At 51.7% G+C, this 20,219-nt stretch overlaps 1 protein-coding gene across 14 annotated transcripts in view; it reads right to left on the reverse strand.

Annotated features, from left to right (window-relative positions):
- LOC750856 (succinate dehydrogenase [ubiquinone] flavoprotein subunit, mitochondrial) overlaps window positions 1-20,219 on the reverse strand; it is a 52,442-nt gene that overhangs the window by 13,234 nt on the left and 18,989 nt on the right. For 8 of the 14 annotated variants that reach the window (XM_063811063.1, XM_063811058.1, XM_063811060.1 and 5 more), the window contains one exon: window positions 16,461-19,179. In XM_063811063.1, the coding sequence (XP_063667133.1) occupies window positions 18,595-19,179 (585 nt within the window). In that variant the 3' untranslated portion in view covers window positions 16,461-18,594. Of the gene's footprint in view, window positions 1-8,561; window positions 8,930-9,156; window positions 9,335-11,268; window positions 12,782-16,460; window positions 19,180-20,219 lie in introns of those variants that run through there. The other 6 variants (XM_063811067.1, XM_063811066.1, XM_063811068.1 and 3 more) reach the window with 3 other exon arrangements.

The raw sequence follows: 20,219 nt of genomic DNA on the forward strand, positions 1-20,219 counted from the left end.
CTGCCAGCAGTGCCCTTGATGTCCTGTGTCCAGCTCCTCTGAGTGTGGTTTCCTGGCTCATAGTTGCCCAATGTACAGCATTCCTTGTGGTGAACCACAGGGCTGGCCCAGGCTTCTTAGATGTCGGAGGAGGCGAAGATGCCACGTCCAGCAGAAAGAGCTGCACAGTGGCAGCCGCGCGTCAGAACGGCAGCTGTGGGGTGGCTGTGGAGCAGGGCGCCGGCGGTGGGTTGTTTACCATGAGGTCTGCAACCAGTGGCTGTGTCTGGTTTTTTTTTCTTCAATGGAATGAAGCAAACACAGGAGTGCCATGTCCCTGCAAGGACACAGTAGGGGTCTGGGTGATTTAGGGCCCTGGTGAATTCACATCCTCCAGGACATGAAGCCCTGTTTTCTGCACCATTTTACTGATGAGAAGCTTGAGGCTGAGAGAGGCCACTGGAGCAATCTGAGGGGAGGCCAGATCAATGCTGAGCCCTGCGGGCCTCACCATGCAGGCCACAGCCTCCCTTATCATCTCTCCAACCCCAGCCGAGGCCCTAGGTCCACCCCATGTCCGGGTCATGATCCAGGAAGGGGTCAGTGGTGATCTAGAGCCTGGCGACAGAGCCCCTGGCCCGAGGCCTCCAGGAAGGAGTGTATCTCCAGCTTGCTGCCCATTGGCTGAGGACAGCGGGCCAGGGCATGAATCCCACGTGCACACAAGTGCCGTTTTGCTCTGTGCTCCATGAACACAGGTGCCCCGAGCGCCTCCTGAGTGCCATGTGCAGAGTGGGAGGTGCCAGATGGGGCCCGCCGTCATCCACAGGGCTTGTGGAGGTGCTGCCGTGCCTCCCAGATGCCCTGTCTGGGCCTGTACCGCTTTGCCGAGCTGAGGAGGCTGTGTGCCTCTTTGGGAGATGCCTGGGAGGTCACGAGCACAGACTATGGGTGGCCCAGAGCCAACGACTGACAGTGGCGGGTGCCATGGCCACCCTGGCCTCCCCAGGGCCAGCAGTGGGGTGCGGGTCACCGCCCAGAGCCCCCGGGGCACTGGCTGACAGGGACCCCCTCCTGACGCCTGGTCCTGCCCTATCCTGCTCGCCTCGCCCCTCACCCTCAGGTTTCTCCTGCAGGAATCCCCATGGGAGTGCTGGCTGCTGAGGGACGGAGCTTCCCTCCTGGTGGGGCTACAGGGTGAGGAGGGCTTCGCATGGCGGCGGCGGCAGAGGGAACGGTGCTGTGAAGGCCCTGGCAGCGTGAGAACAGGTCCACGGAGTTGGGGGGCATCGGAATAAATGGAAGAAGAATCGATATGATACAATTTAGCGCTTTAAATTATGCACTTTTATGACATGGAATCGTCTTAAGAAAATACCACGTGACAATGAAGGACGCAGAACTGTGCGATGTCAGCCCTGAGCAGACGCGAACACACAGGAAAGTCCCGGAAGGCCTGTGGCCATGGTTTTCAGTTTCTTCCTTTCCCTCAATGCCTCTTCCAGTTTTGTAGGGTGAGCACGCATTGCTTTCATAAATAAATACAAAATAATAATGTGTGACATAGAAGGGCCCACTTCTTGAAATGCTGAACTCAGGTAACTGTTTGACTCTAAACTGGTTTCTGGAAATGGTTTTCCTGTTTCTCATGAACTGCTCAGGTGGGCAGAGGCCACTTACAGTTGGCAAACGGCAGAGGGCCCGGGTGTGGAGCTGTGGCCCAGGCTGGTAACGGGGAAGTTCCTCTGATTCGGGGTGAGGTTGTTCCCAGTGCATTTCCAGGCACACCCACCTCTGTGAGTTGCTGAAACCTTTGCGCCTCCTCCTCAGGTGGAGCCCACACTACACTCCCCTGTCAGCTCAGATCCTGTGTTTTTTACCTGGGGTGAGCAGGGCCCAGCCCACCGCGTGGGTGAGAATTCGGTGAATTCCCTGTGTGCGGGTTTCTGCGTGCCCCACGTGCGTGCACCAGGGCCAGGTGCTGTTTCACTCACAGCCGGGAGCTCCATGGCCCTGGATGGTAAAAGCGTGTTTCTCCCCAGGGCCTGACTCTGCCTTGAGATGCTGCCTTCCTCTAGGGACCTCTTGGAGCGTCTGGCTGGGTCCCCGCGTCCAGCTGTGGATGAGAGAGCTGGGGGCTCAGTGGACAAGTGGGGGCATGGTGGGGTGGGAGAGAGCGCCGGGGAGCGTGGCATCCTTGCCCCCTATCCTCCCAAGCAGGAGCAGTCATGTGGTCATGTCTGAGTGTAAGGGCACAGAAGCCAGTGGCCCCGTGCTGTGGGAGGGAGTTGGCTTGGCCAGCACGCTGCCTTGTTGCTGCACTGGTGCCTGAAGCATGGCTCCTGATCGGCGTAATAAATGCCAGCTGCCATGGGGAAATGTCTCTCAAAGTGTGTGCATTGCTACATCCAAGAACAAGCCACTTTCTAAGACAAAAGGAGCATATCCCAGGCATTTTAGCAGTAATTGGTCTCACATCTATTCCTATTACATCTGCAGTGACTTCCTTCACTGAAGGCTGGAATCCCTGAAAGTCATCCATGAGGATTGGAATGAACCTCTTCCAAATGCCTGTTCATGCTGACACTTTGACCTCCTCCCATGAATCATGAATGTTCTTAGTGGCATCTAGAATAGTGAATCCTTTCCAGAAGGTTTACAATTTACTTTTCCCAAATCCATCAGAGGAATCACTAACTATGGCAGATACAGCCTTAAAAAATGTATTCCTTAAATAATAAGGCTTGAAAGTTGAAATGAGTCCTTGGGCTGTGGAATGGGTGTTGAGTTAGCAGGCATGGAAACAAGATTCATCTCCTTGTTCATTTCTATCAGAGCTCTTGGGTGACCAGGTGCATTGTCGGTGAGCAGTAATATTTTGAAAGGAATCTTTTTTTCTGAGCGGTAGTTCTCAACAGTGGGCTTAACATAGTCAGTAAACCGTGCTGTAAACAGACATGCTGACATCCAGGTTTTCTTGTTGCATCTATAGAGCAAGGCAGGGTAGACTGAGCATGGTTTTTAGGGGCCCTGGGATGTTCAGAATGGTCCATAAGCATCGGCTTCCAATGAAAGTCACCACTGCACCAGCTCCTAACAAGAGCGTCAGCCTGTCTTTGAAGCTTTGAAGCCAGGCACTGACTTGGCCTCTCTAGGTAGGAAAGTCCTAAATGGTGTTCTTCCAATAGAAGGCTGTTCTATCTACATTGAAAATCTGTTGTTAAGCGCAACCACCTTCATCAGTGATCTTAGCCAGATCTTCTGGACGCGGAAGGTAACTTGCTGCAGCTTCTCCATCAGCACCTGCCGCGTCACCTTGCGTTTTTATGTTATGGAGACGGCTTCTTTCCTTAAACCTCATGAACCCACCTCTGCCAGCTTCCACTCTTCCTCTGCAGGTTCCTCGCCTGTCTCAGCCTTCACAGAATTGAAGAAAGTTAGGGCCCTGCTCTGGACTAGGGTTTGGCTTAAGGGAATGGTGTTGCTGTTTTGATTGTTTATCCAGAAAACAAAAGCTTTCTCTGTATTAGCAACAAGGCTGGTTCACTTCCCATCATTCATGCACTCTCTAGAACAGCACTTGTGATCTCCCTTAAGAACTTTTCCTTTGTCTTCATTACTTGTCTCACTGGTGCAGGCCTCGCTTAGCTTTCAGCCTATCGCAGCTTTCAACCTGCCTTCCTTGCTAAGCTGAATCATTTCTGGGTTTTGATTTAAAGTGAGGCGTGGTGGCTCTTCCTTTGAGCACTCTGCGGCCATGGAAGGGTTACTAACCGGGCGAATTTCAATATTGTTGTGTGTCAGGGAACAGGAACGCTTGGGAAGAGGGAGAGAGGTGGGGGAACAGCTGACTGGAGGGGCAGCTAGAACACACCAAACATTTATTAAGTTTGTGTCTTATATGGGTGCAGTTCATAGCACCCAAAACAATTACGTCGGTAACTTTGAAGATCCCTGATCACAGATTGCCACTGCGTATATAATACTAATGAAGAAGTTTGAACTGTGGCAAGAATCACCAAAATGTGACCCAGAGCCACGAAGGTGGCACACACTGCTGGGAAAACTGCACCCGTGGAATTGCTCCACGTCGGTTACCACAAACCTTCAATTTGTAAAAAAAGTAACATCCATGGAGCAAAATCAAGCAAAACACCACAAGACAAAGTACACCTGTATAGCTCTCTATAGATCTACATTTTAAAATACATAGATCTATATAATTTATATAATACTTACATAATATCTCTATATAGTATATATTAGGCATGCAATATTGATTATACAGAGCTACATGTAGATCTATAAATTATATACATAGCCAATATTTTAAAACATATAAGAATGACTCTTTATAATGGCAGAAGACATAAATGTCCCCTCCTTTTCTATCTATGAATCTGGAATCTGACAGAGAAACCAACCCTCACAAGCTTTCGTCGTACGATGGGCCTGGCTTCACTGAATCTGCATCTTACATAACACTTACTGCCAGCAGGACCTGCCTAGTGACATTTAGCTGCCCTTCGAGTGGGCTGGCACCAGACGGAAATTGGACATAAGCTTTCGTGAGAGATTGTGTGCAGTTCCTGAGCTTTGTGTTACCAGATACTGTCTCTTCTCAGATGAGGGTCAAATTGAAATTTCATTACAGAAACCACCAGTCGCCACTGTTGAAGTTCAGAAGGGGTCCACCTAGTAAGGAAGGAGACCACTACTACTCCTGCTGCCCACCTTGCCTAGTTCACAAGACAGGAGGAAAGAGAGAAAGCAAAGAGTTGGAAAGAAACAAAAGTAAGATAAATAGCTAGATGACCTTGGCACCACCACCCAGCCCTAGGAATTAAAAAATAATAATAATAACATCAACCCCTGACCTAAACTACTTGTGTTATCTGTAAATTCCAGACATTGTATGAAAAAGCATCGCAAAACTCTGTTCTGTTAGCTGATGCATGTAGCCCCCAGTCACGTTCCCCACACTTGCTTGATTTATCATGACCCTTTCACGTGGACCCCTTAGAGTGTAAGCCTTTAAAAAGGCCAAGAATTTCTTTTTCAGGGAGCTCGGCTCTTAAGATGCAAGTCTGCTGATGCTGATGCTCCCGGCTGAATAAACCTCTTCCTTCTTTTTTTTTTTTTTTTTTGAGACAGAGTCTTGCTCTGTCACCCAGGCTGGAGTGCAGTGGCATGATCTCGGCTTACTGCAAGCTCCATCTCCCGGGTTCACATCATTCTCCTGCCTCAGCCTCCCAAGCAGCTGGGACTACAGGTGCCCACCACCACGCCCAGCTATTTTGTATTTTTAGTAGAAAGGGGGTTTCACCATGTTAGCCAGGACGGTCTTGATGCCCTGACCTCGTGATCCACCCATCTCGGCCTCCCAAAGTGCTGGGATTACAGGCATGAGCCACTGCACCCAGCCAAACCTCTTCCTTCTTTAAGCTGGTGTCTGAGGAATTTTGTCTGCGGCTCGTCCTGCTACACTGGGATAGCCTTTCCTGGATCCATGAAATGAGAATTCAGTGAGTCAACTTCATTTATGTAAAAGAAATCCCATTCACAAACATTCCATTCTCAGTAACTGTGTTAATTGTAAATGACTCTTGTACAGTCACTAGAGCAGGCATCGCAAAAACATTGGTGCCTCGTTTTCTCATTGATAAATATGCATTAAAGTCGTCTGTTTCAAGGACGCAAAGATACAATGTTCCCTAATCCAGATGACATCTTTTAGCCTGATTGATGGATTATCACTAATTAGATTTATTCTTAGTTTTGTTACATGCAAATTTATCTCAGTGAAAAATAAACTCAGCTAAATACTGTTCTTTACTTGCTCTCTTGGATAATCAGAATGTGGAGGGAAGGGTGGGGTTGCAGTGATGTGAGGATAAGGGGAAGGTGGAGGACAGACCTGGACCTGGCAGAGGAGGAAGAGGAGGAGGGCGAGGTGAGAGAGGCCCCTCATCTTCCCTGGTGTTGTGCACGCAACCTCAACTCTCAGCTCCTGTGGTCTGGGTGGATCCTGGGTGCACAGAGAGCCTGGGACAGAGGTCCCAGGGACAGAAGGTCCTTGTTTCAGAGGATCCAGGGTGAGTGTGCAGTGAGTTTGCAGCAGCTCACCCAGCACGTTGGGGGACGGCAGGGCTGGGTCCCTTTCTTGGGTTGCAGCTTTTCCAGGTCATGACATTGGCTCACTGAGCACAGCTCACACAGAGGAACGGCCAAGGCTCCAGGAACACGGCTGGGCACTGGGTCATTCCGTGTTTGGGAAAATATCTTTCTTTTCACAAGGAATGTGGCATACATGCACACACACACACAAACTGATTAACACACATATACGCATAAACTAATAAACACTTATGCACACGTGCACACACTCACATATTTACCAACATATAAACATGCATACACTCACACACACACACTGACACACACATATGCAGAAATTCATAACAGACACACACCAACACATGACCATACATCTACAAACTTATAAACGCACACACACACACCCCAGCAATACACGTGTGTTAATCTGTTTGTGCTACTATAACGAAATGCTTCTTGCTGGGTAACTGATGAAGAACAGGTTTTTTTCTTGCACAGTTCTGGGGGCTGTGAAGTCCCACATCGCGGCACCAGCCTTAATCCACCCTCCGCCCTCATGACCTAAGCTCCTCCCAAAGGCCCCACCCCCAACACTGTTGTACTGGATATTAAGGTTCCAACACATGGATTTTGGGGGACCCATTCAGACCATAGCAACATCCATACACACAAACTCTTACCCTTGAAAATTAAAACCCTCACACTGAACTTAGGTCCCGAATCCGCCTCTCTGTTCCAGACTCCACTCAGCTCAGCCTCAGCCCCAGGACTCCTCGCTCCCGGGGAGTTCAGTTCCCCGCAGCAGCTCCAGCTGGGCCTCCTCGCCCGGAATGGGCTGGGTCGCTTCAGGGCCTCAACATGCTCGGCCATCACCACGCTTTAAGGGGTCTCAGGAGGTAGCAGGATGCATCGTGCCATTGGTCACGCAGGCTGCACGCTCCTCAGCCCCTAGAGCAGCGGTCCTAAACCACACTCTGTGCCGGCCGCAGGCCGGGTGAGCACAGAACAGAGGCAGCTCTCGGGACGAGAAGGAAGCTTTCTGGAAATGCCTCCCTGGCTGAGCCTGGTCAAGCGGCTGCGAGCCCACACCAGGCAGCTTCCAGGGCCCAGGAACTGATGCCGCATCGGGGACCCCTCCTGTCAGGAGGCTGATGCGGCCCCACACGCTGGCTGGCCACGTGCGGGAGGGTCTCCGGGGGCTGCTGCCTCATGTCTCTGCCTCTGCTTTTCTGGAGGACAGCCCCTAGACAGGCTCCTGAGATGTGGCCGCTGCTGCTGCTCCCCTCACTCACTGGAAGCACATGGTCTGGAGCTCACCCCAGAATCCTTGGGTGGTTTTCACCCACAGCCTGTAGAAAAGCCACATGGATTCAAGGCCATGCCTCTGCACCATGTCCTCTGTCCCTGAAGGCAGAAGGGACTTGGAGCTGGCCCCAGCATGGCCATCCCATCTGTGCCCAGGAGCCACCTTCTCACACCCAGTTGAGGGCCTGGTAAAGCAGCAACCCCAGCAACAGCTATACAAAGAGCCCCTCTGGCCAGCCCTGCCCCCCACCTTTCCTTGTGGAGGGTCCTCAGGTCCAAGGTCCTCAGGGGTTTGCTAAGGCCCATCGGGGGCCCTGCTCTGCAGAAGCAGTCTCCTCCTGTGGACAAGGCTACAGGCACTCACAATGCCAAAAAGCAGCAGAGCCTGCAGGCCACAGAAGCCACGAGCCAGGGCAGCTGCAGGCACTCACCTGGTGACTGGCACCCTGGCCCACCGGCATCCGAGATTCTCCTCCGCACCTCCCCCTGTCCTTCTCACCTCCCCTATGTCCTCCTCACCTTCCCCCACAACCCCATCCTCTGGGCTGTGACTTCCCACCCTCTGGGTCCTGGCACAGTGTCTGGCCTCCCAGAGAGGGGTGAGGTTGAGAGAGGCTGACAGGCGTCTCCGACATGAGTCAGCCCATTCAGTTCCTTTTCCAGGGGCCACACTGAGTCGGCCCATTCGGTTCCTTTCCCAGGAGCCACACTCGAAGTCACAAGAGCCTTGATATGTTGCGGTGACCACCTGCTGCCGGGGCTGACTGGCTTGTGACCCCGGCACCTGGAGGCCTGTCTCAGATCCAACCCATCCTGCCCACCACATTTTCTGGACAAACCCTTGTCCCCAGGGAGACAGTGGCTACTGGTCCCTGAGTTTCTCAGGCAGTTGGGCCTGCCCCTTGGGATCTGGAGGCCCCTGCAGTGTGGGGAGGAGGGGCCACTCCTGGTGTCACAGGGGAGGGAGCTCAGCAGGCAGGGGAGAACCTCGCAGAGGCTCGGAGCTGGGATGGGACGGGCGACGTGCGGCTCTTCAAAGGTGACTGTGGCTGTTTGTTCATTTCAGAATATCCCTTAAGCCAACTATCCCCAGCAGGTGAATTATAGAATCAACACAGTGCTTGAAATATCTAAACCTTTGAAGAAATCCCTAAAAGGATGACATGAAAGTATTAAGTTTATTTTAATCAATTCTGCTAAATATGTGGATGGATAGAGGCCATGCTTTAAGACAACCTCCAGCAAATTAAGGTGAACAGTTCTGCAGAGTAATGAAGATCATGCCTAGAGTATACCTCCGAGGTCCTGGGAGTCCTGGGCACAGGCGGGACCCAGAGGACAAGGGTGAGTCCATCCACAGGGGGTCTGTGCGCTGGTGAACTTAGAGAGTGCAGGATGTTCCCGGTGTTGTCTGGATTTCCAGGCTTTGCTTTGCATCTTGCCTCCCTCTGGCCCTCTTGCTCCCAGCCTGGCTCTGGCTGCCCCTCCATGCAGCGCACCCGCTGTCCAAGGCTCTGAGTGGGGCTGCCTGGAAGAGGAGCCCAAGGCCTCCTCACCCCTCCTGGAGCCGGTAGCTGGGGGTCCCACCCAACATCGCCCTGTGGCATCTGCCCAAACGCCCCATGGGCATCCTGCCTCCCTGCACCTGGTGAAAGTTCTGTGGGAGGCGCTCTCCATTCCTGCCAGGTCTTTATCATACCATGCTCTGGGCAATGTTTTTGTTAAATAAGATAACGTGAGCCCTCTCCAAGTTACCTGTCCTGCAGGGTGCAGGGTGGCGACTCACGCCCAGGCGAGTGACCTTCACCAGCCTGTCCTGGATTAGCCGGTGACTATGCAGGACATCCGATTGTGCAGCTTAGAGCCAGAGCTGCTGTGCAGGGTGCTGCCCCCGAGCCATCCCAGCACATCCTGGCGTGAAGCAGGGTCACGGCTGGATTAAGGGAAAGGTGAAGTGGGGTCAGTGCCCTGCCCCCTGGACACACAGCAGGGGGCTGCTCCTGGGCACGGCCTTGGGGTGTGAGGTGCAGCTGGCTACACACACTGGCCAGGGGAGGACCCCTCTTCGCCTCCACACTGCACATCCCCTCCCTGGTTTTCCTGCTTTTGCTTCCTGACCTGTGTCCGCCAGCACACACCCATCAGCTGGAGGGCAGAGGAGCCCTCTCCCCAGTAAGGACTCACCCAGGCCGAGGAGCCCAGGTGGACAGCAAGGTTGCCATGAGCCGGGACCGTCCTGAGTCCAGTCCAGTCCCCCCTCGGGGCATGTCAGCCTGGTGGGCAGAGCTCTGTGCCCTTGAGGCCCACCAGGTTTGGAGGCTGGACAGGTGAAGACACCCCGGTGCCATGTGGCTGAGCAGACGTGGCAGGCAGAGCGAGGACGGAGGGAGGGGCACGTGCTAGTGCCAGAAGGAGGCTGCCCATGGCCAAGTGGCCGACACTGGTCTTCCCAGCCAGCATGGAGAGTGCCAGAGGCATCGGGTGGCCCCTGGGGAACACAACTGGCCAGACAACGGGCTGAAGCCAGGGAAGGCCTGGGCGCCTGCCAGACCACCTTGGCACTTCCTGTCACTGTGGCCTCCACTGCTGCATACTGGGCCCCCAGGGTGCCACGACCATGGCCATGGCCAGCCCCGGAGGATGGCCAGGGGCGGCCCACACTGTGGGCTCATGTCCCCTGTCCTGGAGGCAGCAACCGTGTGCCGGGACCCACCTCAGGGGAGGCTGTGGGGGGCAGCGGGGCAAGGTTTTAGATGCAGGTCGAGGGACCCACCTGCCTCCAGACACACACTTTGGGGAATTCCTCTCGCTCACTGGCTTGTGTGGCTGGGCAGTCTTGTCTGTGTCTTGCCGTGTGGGACGGGACCAAGAACCCTGGGCACCAACTCACCGTCAGCCAGCCACCTCCCCGTAGCTGGCGGTGCAAACCTGACTGGAAGGCACCAGCTGTTGTGATGCCCAGAGCCGGGCTCAGGAGGCCTCTCCACCTTTCTCTCGGGCTCCCTGTGCAGTGCAGCCTGACTCTGAAGGGGGCTGCAGGCACGGCTTTCCCAGCACCCACAGCCCAGCTCATTTTCCCTGCCTGGGTGATGCAGGGTGTGTGTGGCTCTGTCTTTTTCGGAAGCTTTGGTGCTGGCCGATTCAGCTCATCATAAAAGGCTTGAAACACTGGTTTGGGAGAGTGCCTGTGGACCTCCCCTCGGACTAAAATAGCAACTTGGGGGTTTAGCCCCGTGCCATCGATCCCCAGGCCTACATGTTCTCCTTTCTTCCAGTGGGGGTCTAGGGGATTAGAGATTATTAGTTCTAGCGGGTTACAGTGACCGGCAGCACAGGAGAGATTGGCTTCCCCTTTCTGAAGGTGAACTGGGTCTTTTTTGTCATTTTTTTAAGTAGCCTAAATAACACATGGCCAAGAGGCACAATTTTCACAGATCCTTGACTTATGACAAACATATTTATTTTTTACTGTGTAGCTCTTTTCCTAGTTAAGAGAACTCCATTTTAATTCTAGCTTGTTACCATTAATGGCTGCACAAGCATCAAATTTTAAAGTTACTTGTTTGGGAATTTCTTTTTCTTCTCTTCTAGTTATTATTTTACTTGTATCGCCAAGGAAAGGACCAGTTTTTTATTTTAAAAACGGTGGTTGCAGGGGGCTTGGATGGGTTATAACACCCATCAGATTGGTCATTTCCTGGGCTACGTACCTTGTACTGTGACATTATACAAACAAGTTCCTTTTAATGTTCCTGTACATTTATAATAACTATAGAATGAAGGGGACCAGCCCCTCCACACCTGTGGGTATTTCTCATCAGGCGGGATGAGAGACTGAGAAAAGAAATAAGACACAGAGACAAAGTATAGAGAAAGAAAAGTGGGCCCAGGTGACCGGCGCTCAGCATACAGAGGACCCGCACCGGCACCGGCCTCTGAGTTCCCTCAGTATTTATTGATTACTATTTTCACTATCTCAGCAAGAGGAATGTGGCAGGAGAACAGGGTGACAGTGGGGAGAAGGTCAGCAAGAAAACGTGAGCAAAGGAATCTGTGTCACAAATAAGTTCAAGGGAAGGTCCTATGTCTGGATGTGCACGTAGGCCAGATTTATGCTTCTCTCCACCCAAACATCTCAGTGGAGTAGAGTAACAGCAGCATTGCGGCCAACAGGTCTCGCCTCCCACCACAGGGCGGTTTTTCTCCTATCTCAGAATTGAACAAATGTACGATCAGTTTTATACTGAGACATTCCGTTCCCAGGGGAAGGCAGGAGACAGAGGCCTTCCTCTTTTACTAATCCTACTCAGCACAGACCCTTCACGGGTGTCGGGCTGGTGGATGGTCAGGTCTTTCCCATCCCACGAGGCCACATCTCAGTGGGGAGAAACCTTGGACGGTACCCGGCTTTCCTGGGCAGAGGCCCCTGCGGCTTTCCGCAGTGCATTGTGCCCCTGGTTTATCGAGAATGGAGAATGGCGATAACTTTCACCAAGCGTACTGCCTGTAAGCATTTTCTTAACAAGGCATGACCTGCACAGCCCTAGATCCCTGAAACCTTGATTCCATACAACACAGGTTTCTGTGAGCTCAAGGTTGGGGCTAAAGTTACAGATTAACAGCATCTCAGGGCAAAACAATCGCTCGGGGTACAGATCAAAATGGAGTTTCTTACGCCCTCCTTTTCTACACACACACAGTACCAGCCCGATCTCTCTTTTCCCCACATTTACAAACGCCACAGTGAAGAACTTTGTTGCAAACACATTCAGGCTGTGAAAAGAACTCTGTGCCTAAAGTCCTTTCATTTCTTTGCCGGAGTTTTTTTGAGGCAGATTCTAGAATTGCTGAGTCAAAGGGCAAATGCCATGTAGTTTTGTTAGATGCTGCCAAATCCTCTTCCATGAGGCTGCAATATTCTGCATTCCACAGTGACGTATGAGAGTCCTTGTATCCCACAGCTTCATAAACAAAGCATGACGGCACATCTGCACGTTTACCAATCACACAGGTGAGAAATCTTATCCTAGTTTCACCTTTGTTTTTGGTTTGCATTTTTGTGACCAGCTTTTTTATGGTGTAATGCACAGAAGGTAATGAACACATTCTACCCACAAGCTTCTTCCTGTGCCTTTGGAATCTGCTCCTGCCAGTCTGCAGGCAACCACGGATCTACTTTCCGTCACGTAGGAGGCATTCTTGACACCCTCTGTACACAGCATGCACTTTTTAAATTTGGCTTCTCTTACGCAGCGTAGTGACTTTCAGATTTATTCAAGCTGCTGCATGTGCCAATAGTCCACTCCTTCCTAGTGCTGAGGCCCCCATCACATGAGCACAACTGTTTCCTGTGTGTGATGTGTTGTTCTCTGGCTGTGCACTGCCAAAAAAGACATCATTAAAAAAAAATCTAAATATAATGTAAAACCTGCCTTGTCTTAGGAAAAATTTTTCTGGCAGTGGCTCACACCTATAATCCCAATACTCTGGGAGGCTGAGGCAGGAGGACTGCTTGAGCCCAGGAGTTTGAGACCAGCCTGGGCAAGATGGTGAAACCCTGTCTCTGTAAAAAATATAAAAATTAGCCAGGCATGGTGGCTCATGCCTGTAGTCTCAGCTCCTTGGGAGGCTGAGGTGGGAGGATTGCTGGAGCCCGGGAGGTGGAGGTTGCAGTGAGCCGAGATCACAGCACTGCACTCCAGCCTGGGCGGCATGGCAAGACTCTGTCTCTACCAAGACAAAAACAAAAAATTAATAGAAGAAAAACAAAGGTTTTTCTTACCAAAAATACACTTTAAGGAACAAATTTATCATATTAAGTTCGTGCAACAGTAATCGTGGCTTTTACCATTGAAAGTAATGGCAAACACCACAATTACTTTTGCACCAACCTAATATTATTTTCTAATGACAAACTTGGAAATAATTGTCATTGTTCTCTAAAAAGAACAGTCTAAAAATAAAGCAGCAGCCCATTTACTTCTATGCCAGTTCTTTTAGTATTTGGTTATTTAAACTGGTGGTCCCTAACCTTGTTGGCACCAGGGACTGGTTTCATGGAAGACACTTTTTCTACGGACAAGTGTGGGGATGGTGGGGATGGTTTGGAGATGAAACGGTTCCACCTCAGATGAGCAGCATTAGATTCTCATAAGTGGCGCATAACCTAGATCCTTCACATGCGCAGTTCACAACAGGGTTCCACTCCTATGAGAATCTAATGCCACCACTGATCTGACAGGAGGCGGAGCTCACACAGTAATGATGACACGAGGCGGAGCTCACACGATAATGCTCTGGCAGGGGGTGGAGCTCACCCAGTAATGCCCTGGCAGGAGGTGGAGCTCACACAGTAATGCCCTGGCAGGAGGTGGAGCTCACACAGTAATGCCCTGGCGGGAGGCGGAGCTCACACAGTAATGCCCTGGCAGGAGGTGGAGCTCACACAGTAATGCTTGGACAGGAGGCGGCGCTCACACAGTAATGCTCTGGCGGGAGGCGGAGCTCACACAGTAATGCTGTAACAGGAGGTGGAGCTCACACAGTAATGCTCTGGCGGGAGGCGGAGCTCACACAGTAATGCTCTGGCGGGAGGCGGAGCTCACACAGTAATGCTCTGGCGGGAGGCGGAGCTCACACAGTAATGCTTGGACAGGAGGCGGCGCTCACACAGTAATGCTCTGGTGGGAGGCGGAGCTCACACAGTAATGCTGTAACAGGAGGTGGAGCTCACATAGTAATGCTCTGGCGGGAGGCGGAGCTCACACAGTAATGCTCTGGTGGGAGGCGGTGCTCACACAGTAATGCTCTGGCGGGAGGCGGAGCTCACACAGTAATGCTTGGACAGGAGGCGGCGCTCACACAGTAATGCTCTGACAGGAGGCGGAGCTCACACAGTAATGCTGTGACGGGAGGCGGCGCTCACACAGTAATGCTCTGGCGGGAGGCGGAGCTCACACAGTAATGCTGTGACGGGAGGCGGAGCTCACACAGTAATGTTCGGACGGGAGGCGGAGCTCACACAGTAATGCTGTGACAGGAGGCGGCGCTCACACAGTAATGCTCTGGCGGGAGGCGGAGCTCACCCAGTCATGCTCTGTCGGGAGGCGGAGCTCACACAGTAATGCTTGGACAGGAGGCAGAGCTCACACAGTAATGCTCTGTCGGGAGGCGGAGCTCACACAGTAATGCTGTGACGGGAGGCGGCGCTCACACAGTAATGCTCTGGCGGGAGGCGGAGCTCACCCAGTAATGCTCTGGCGGGAGGTGGAGCTCACCCAGTAATGCTGTGACGGGAGGCGGCGCTCACACAGTAATGCTGTGACGGGAGGCGGAGCTCACACAGTAATGCTCTGTCGGGAGGCGGAGCTCACACAGTAATGCTTGGACAGGAGGCAGAGCTCACCCAGTAATGCTCTGACGGGAGGCGGAGCTCACACAGTAATGCTCTGACGGGAGGCGGAGCTCACACAGTAATGCTGTGACTGGAGGTGGAGCTCACACAGTTAATGCTTGAAGAGGAGGCCGAGCTCACACAGTAATGCTGTGACAGGAGGCAGAGCTCACACAGTAATGATATGACAGGAGGCGGTGCTCACACAGTAATGCTCTGGCGGGAGGCGGAGCTCAGAGAGCAATGCTCTGGCAGGAGGCGGAGCCCACAGAGTAATGCTCTGGCAGGGGTTGGAGCTCACACAATAATGCTCTGGCAGGAGGCGGAGCCCACAGAGTAATGCTCTGGCAGGGGGCGGAGCTCAGAGTAATGCTCTGGCAGGGGGCGGAGCTCACACAGTAATGCTGTGACTGGAGGCGGAGCTCAGAGTAATGCTCTGGCAGGAGGCGGAGCCCACAGAGTAATGCTCTGGCAGGGGCGGAGCTCACAGAGTAATGCTCTGGCAGGGGTTGGAGTTCACACAGTAATGCTCTGGCAGGGAGTGGAGCTCACACAGTAATGCTCTGGCAGGGGGTGGAGCTCACCCAGTAATGCTCTGGCAGCGGTTGGAGCTCACACAGTAATGCTCTGGCAGGGGGCGGAGCTCACACGGTAATGCTCTGGCAGGGGGCGGAGCCCACCCAGTAATGCTCTGGCAGGGGGTGTAGCTCACAAGGTAATGCTCTGGCAGGGGCAGAGCTCACACAGTAATGCTCTGACAGGGGGCGGAGCTCACACAGTAATGCTCTGACAGGGGGCGGAGCTCACACAGTAATGCTCTGGCAGGGGGCGGAGCACACACAGTAATGCTCTGACAGGGCGGAGCTCACACAGTAATGCTCTGCAGGGGGCGGAGCTCACAGAGTAATCCTCTGGCAGGGGGCGGAGCTCACAGTAAGGCTCTGACAGGAGGAGGAGCTCACAAAGTAATGCTCTGCCAGGGGGCGGAGCTCACGCAGTAAGGCTCACTGGCCCGCTGCTCACCTCCTACTGTGTGGCCTGGCTCCTAACAGGCCATGGACTGGTAACAATCTGTGGCCTGGGGATTGGGGACCCCTGATTTGAATAATCAAGGACACACTCACCTAGTAAACCGTCTGCCAAGAAAAAGGAGGAAATGTTAGTTTTCTCCATTTGCTCTCAGGCACCAACATTAATTTGAACTTAGAAATAAACTACAACAAAGCCAGGCATGGTGGTTCACACCTATAATTCCAGCACTTCGGGAGGCCAAGGAGGGAGGATCACTTGAGCCCAGGAGTCTGAGACCAGCCTAGGCAACACAGTGAGACCCTGTCCCTACAATTACAAAATAAACTAGCTGGGCGTGGTGGTGCACACCTGTAGCCCCAACTACTCAGAAGGCTGAGTTGGGAAGATCACCTGAGCTGCCCAGGAGTCTGAGGCTGCAGTGAGCTGAGATTGTACCACTGCACCAATCTTGTCTCAAAAAAAAAAAAAAAAAAAAAAAAGAAAAAGAAAAAGAAAAAAAAAAGAAACTACAAGAACATATCTGGATTTTGATGTAACAGAATACAAAGATTACTACATTTGATTTTTAGGTCAACAAATATGACTAAAGTCATAACAGTAAAATATTTTAAATGGATTTGGAAATAAAAGAAAGTTTGTTCATTTATATTTTATTTAAGAGCTGTGCCCAGTTTTATCATCTCACAAGAATGAAGCAAGGGACAAAGGTAAGTGCCACGCTCCCTGGCCACTGGGTTCCTGGCAAGCTCCCAGCCTGGGTGCCAATCTCCCTTCAATGTACTCCTTCTTCCCCAGAGTGCAGACGCGTATGAAGACAGTTATGACATGGACACATGCATGAGCTATTATACATAATTACAAAAGCTGATTCTGTCATCACCACATCTTGTCTCATCAGTAGGAGCAAATGGCTGGGGGGACGGTGGCACAGTCAGCCTTGTTCAAAGTTTTGTCGATTACGGGTCTATATCCCAGGGTGACCATGAAAAGAAGAGTCAGTGGTAAGTTAAGCACAAAAATGTACAAAAAACCATCTCTTGTGTTCCTTTTGAAAAATTTTAACTATAAAAGTAGATTTACAGCATGTGAACTTAAAGGTATTTGCTGCAGTATTTTCCAATAACAAATTCAAAAATGATCTACATGCGCAACAGGGGACTGTAAATGATGGCAGATTCGTAGAGTGGAACAGAGCAACGAAAATGACACTGTACCAGATTCTCAGTGCTTTACAATAATGCTCCCGTCATGAGAAGTGGGAGAACCCTTGTCTATACCAAGACACTTTATGTTTAAACCATCTACTTCCAGTTTTTCTACTTCAAAGTTTAGTATTTATATAGGCTGAACATCCCTAATCCAAAAATCTGAAATTCTCTAAAATCTGAAACTTTCTGAGCACCAGCATGACATTCGAAAGAAATGTGCTATGGAGTCAGATCTTCCAATTACGGATGCTCAGACAGTAAGTATAATGCAAATATTCCAAAGTCTGAACAAGCCTGAAATCCAAAACGCTTCTGGTCCCAAGGATTTCAGAGAAGGAATACTCAAGCTGTGTATTAAATATGCACACACAGGAAAGGTAGGCACATATACAAAGAAATTTAAACCATAATGGGTCGTCTCTGGTTAGTGAGCTCTTATTTCAATCTCTTTGTACTTTCTAAAATGAGTATGTATTTCTTGAAAAATCACTAAAACTGGCTGGGGGTGTTGGTTCATGCCTGTTGGGAGGCCAAGACAGGTGGATCACTTGAGTGCAGGAGTTCAAGACTAGCCTGGGCAACATGGAGAAACCCCATCTCTACAAAACATATAAAAATTAGCCAGGCATGGTGCCATGTGCCCAGGAAGCTGAGGTGGGAGGATCACCTGAGCCTGGGGGAGGTTGAGGCTGCAGTGAGACGAGATCAAGCCACAACATTTCAGCCTGGGCAACAGATGAGACTCTATCTCAGAAAAACAAAAACAAAACAAAAAACCCGAACCCGGAAACATTAAAAATAGACTTGTGCTAAGCGAGTGAAGTGTGATTTCTATACACTATCAGGAAATGGCCTTCATGAGAAGCCCTGAAAATGACCTACTGCCTGAATCACAGACACACTAGATGATAGTGAGAGTCCAAAGGTAACTTCCACAGACACAGCTAAGTGATTATACGACTCTTACAAGCTATGAAAAGTTTAAGGGTAAAAGCTTTCTATCTTCATTATTTCTGAATCTTAATGCCCAGCGGAAATGCCACACAGGTGAACTGTGCTTGTGTGGAACAAGGCTGCGACCCCCCACCACACCCTCGGCTGGCTGTTCCCAGGACGCTGTGCTTGTGTGGAACAAGGCTGCAACCCCTACCACACCCTCGGCTGGCTGTTCCCAGGACGCTGTGCTTGTGTGGAACAAGGCTGCGACCCCCTACCACACCCTCGGCTGGCTGTTCCCAGGACGCTGTGCTTGTGTGGAACAAGGCTGCGACCCCCTACCACACCCTCGGCTGGCTGTTTCCAGGACGCTGTGCTTGTGTGGAACAAGGCTGCGACTCCTACCACACCCTCGGCTGGCTGTTCCCAGGACGCTGTGCTTGTGTGGAACAAGGCTGCGACCCCCTACCACACCCTCGGCTGGCTGTTCCCAGGACGCTGTGCTTGTGTGGAACAAGGCTGCGACCCCCTACCACACCCTCGGCTGGCTGTTCCCAGGACGCGGCTCACCCCAACCCCACCTCCATTTCTGCCCTTCTCTGCTTGCTCAGTGCCCAGGGGATGCTAAAGACTGCACCACATCCCCTCAGCTCCCCTGCAGACGCTTCCAGTTGGCCCAGCCCGTGGGAGGAGAGGGGAGGCGTCTCTTCTGGGCTCCCTTGACGTGGGACTGGTTTCTGGTAGTGGCTGTGTCCCCACCCCACAGATGCTGACTTTCTCACTAGGTCTACAATCATCTCCTCCCCTGCCACCAGGCCTTGGACACTTGCTCCTGCCCAGTGACGTCCATCTGGCCCACACCACGGAGCAACCCTTCCTTAAGGCTCCTCTGAACCACCTGCAGGAACTGGATTCTGTTTCCAGCCCGAAGCCCGACTGCTGTCGGAGTGCCTTTTTCAGCGGTGCCTCAAATCTGTCAGGAGTTGATTTAAATCTGGCCTGCTCCTCCCTGTTCACCATCAGTGAGGCCAGCCCGCAGACCTGGGCGGGGCCGTGTGGGTGCTGGGCTGTGGTGAGAACGAGCTCCACACTGACCTTCCCAGTGCCAACGTCCACATATGACAGGGTGTGCTTTCTCCAGTGCTCCTCAAAGGGCTTCTTCTGTTGCCCCTGGATGGGCTTGGAGTAATCGTACTCATCAATCCGCACCTGAGGCCAGAAACACCATCACGTTTCTTATTACTCTAACAGAGCAATACAGAAAAAGCACAGCAAACATTAACATGATCTAAGAGACAGATGCCCTAGAACTCATTCCATTTCCACTTCAGCCCAGGAGGTTGGCACCATCAACATGTTCAGAACCCACGGAGGCCACATGGCTGGCCAGGGGGTGCGCAGCCAGCAGTGAGTCCAGAGTAATCCATGTCCACATGTTCCCTTAACCATCCTTTATGTACCTAAGAGTTTATCAAATACTTTGTCTTTTTGCTCCATGTGCTGGGAGACTACCTCAATCTTTTCTTTCAGCCTGTTTTTATTAAAAAAAAAATTTTTTTGAGACAGGGTCTGGCTATGTCACCTGGGCTGGAGTGCAGTGGTGTGATCACAGCTCGCTGGAGCCTTGACTTCCCAGGCTCAATCAATCCTCCTGCCTCAGCCTCCTGTGCTACCACCACGCCTGGCTCATTTTTTATGTTTTTGTAGAGACACGTTTCGCCATGTTGCCCAGGCTGTTCTAGAACTCTGGGGCTCAAGTGATCGGCCTGCCTCAGCCTCCCAAATGCTGGGATTACAGGTGTGAGGCACTGCACCTGGCTTCTATTCTAATTAAAACTCGCTGTCACCAACTAAATTTATGCAGTGGCCGGGCACAGTGGCTCATGCCTGTAACCCTAGCACTTTGGGAGGCCGAGGTGGGTGGTTCACTTGAAGTCAGGAGTTCAAGACCAGCCCGGCAAACATGGTGAAACCCGTCTCTACTGAAAATACAAAATTAGCCAGACATGGTGGTGCGTGCCTGTAATCCCAGCTGCTTGGGAGGCTGAGGCAGGAGAATCACTTGAACCTGGGAGGCAGAGGTTGCAGCGAGCTGAGATCGCGCCACTGCACTCCAGCCTGGGGGACAGTGAGACTCCATCATAAAAAAAAAAATAAAATAAATTTATTATTCTGTATTCTGGCAAACACGGATTCACATACTTTGCAGGAAACTCTTAACACATACAAGGAGACAAGAGCAAGTTCTG

Source organism: Pan troglodytes, chromosome 4 (genome assembly GCF_028858775.2).
Source record: "Pan troglodytes isolate AG18354 chromosome 4, NHGRI_mPanTro3-v2.0_pri, whole genome shotgun sequence".
NCBI lineage: Eukaryota > Metazoa > Chordata > Mammalia > Primates > Hominidae > Pan > Pan troglodytes.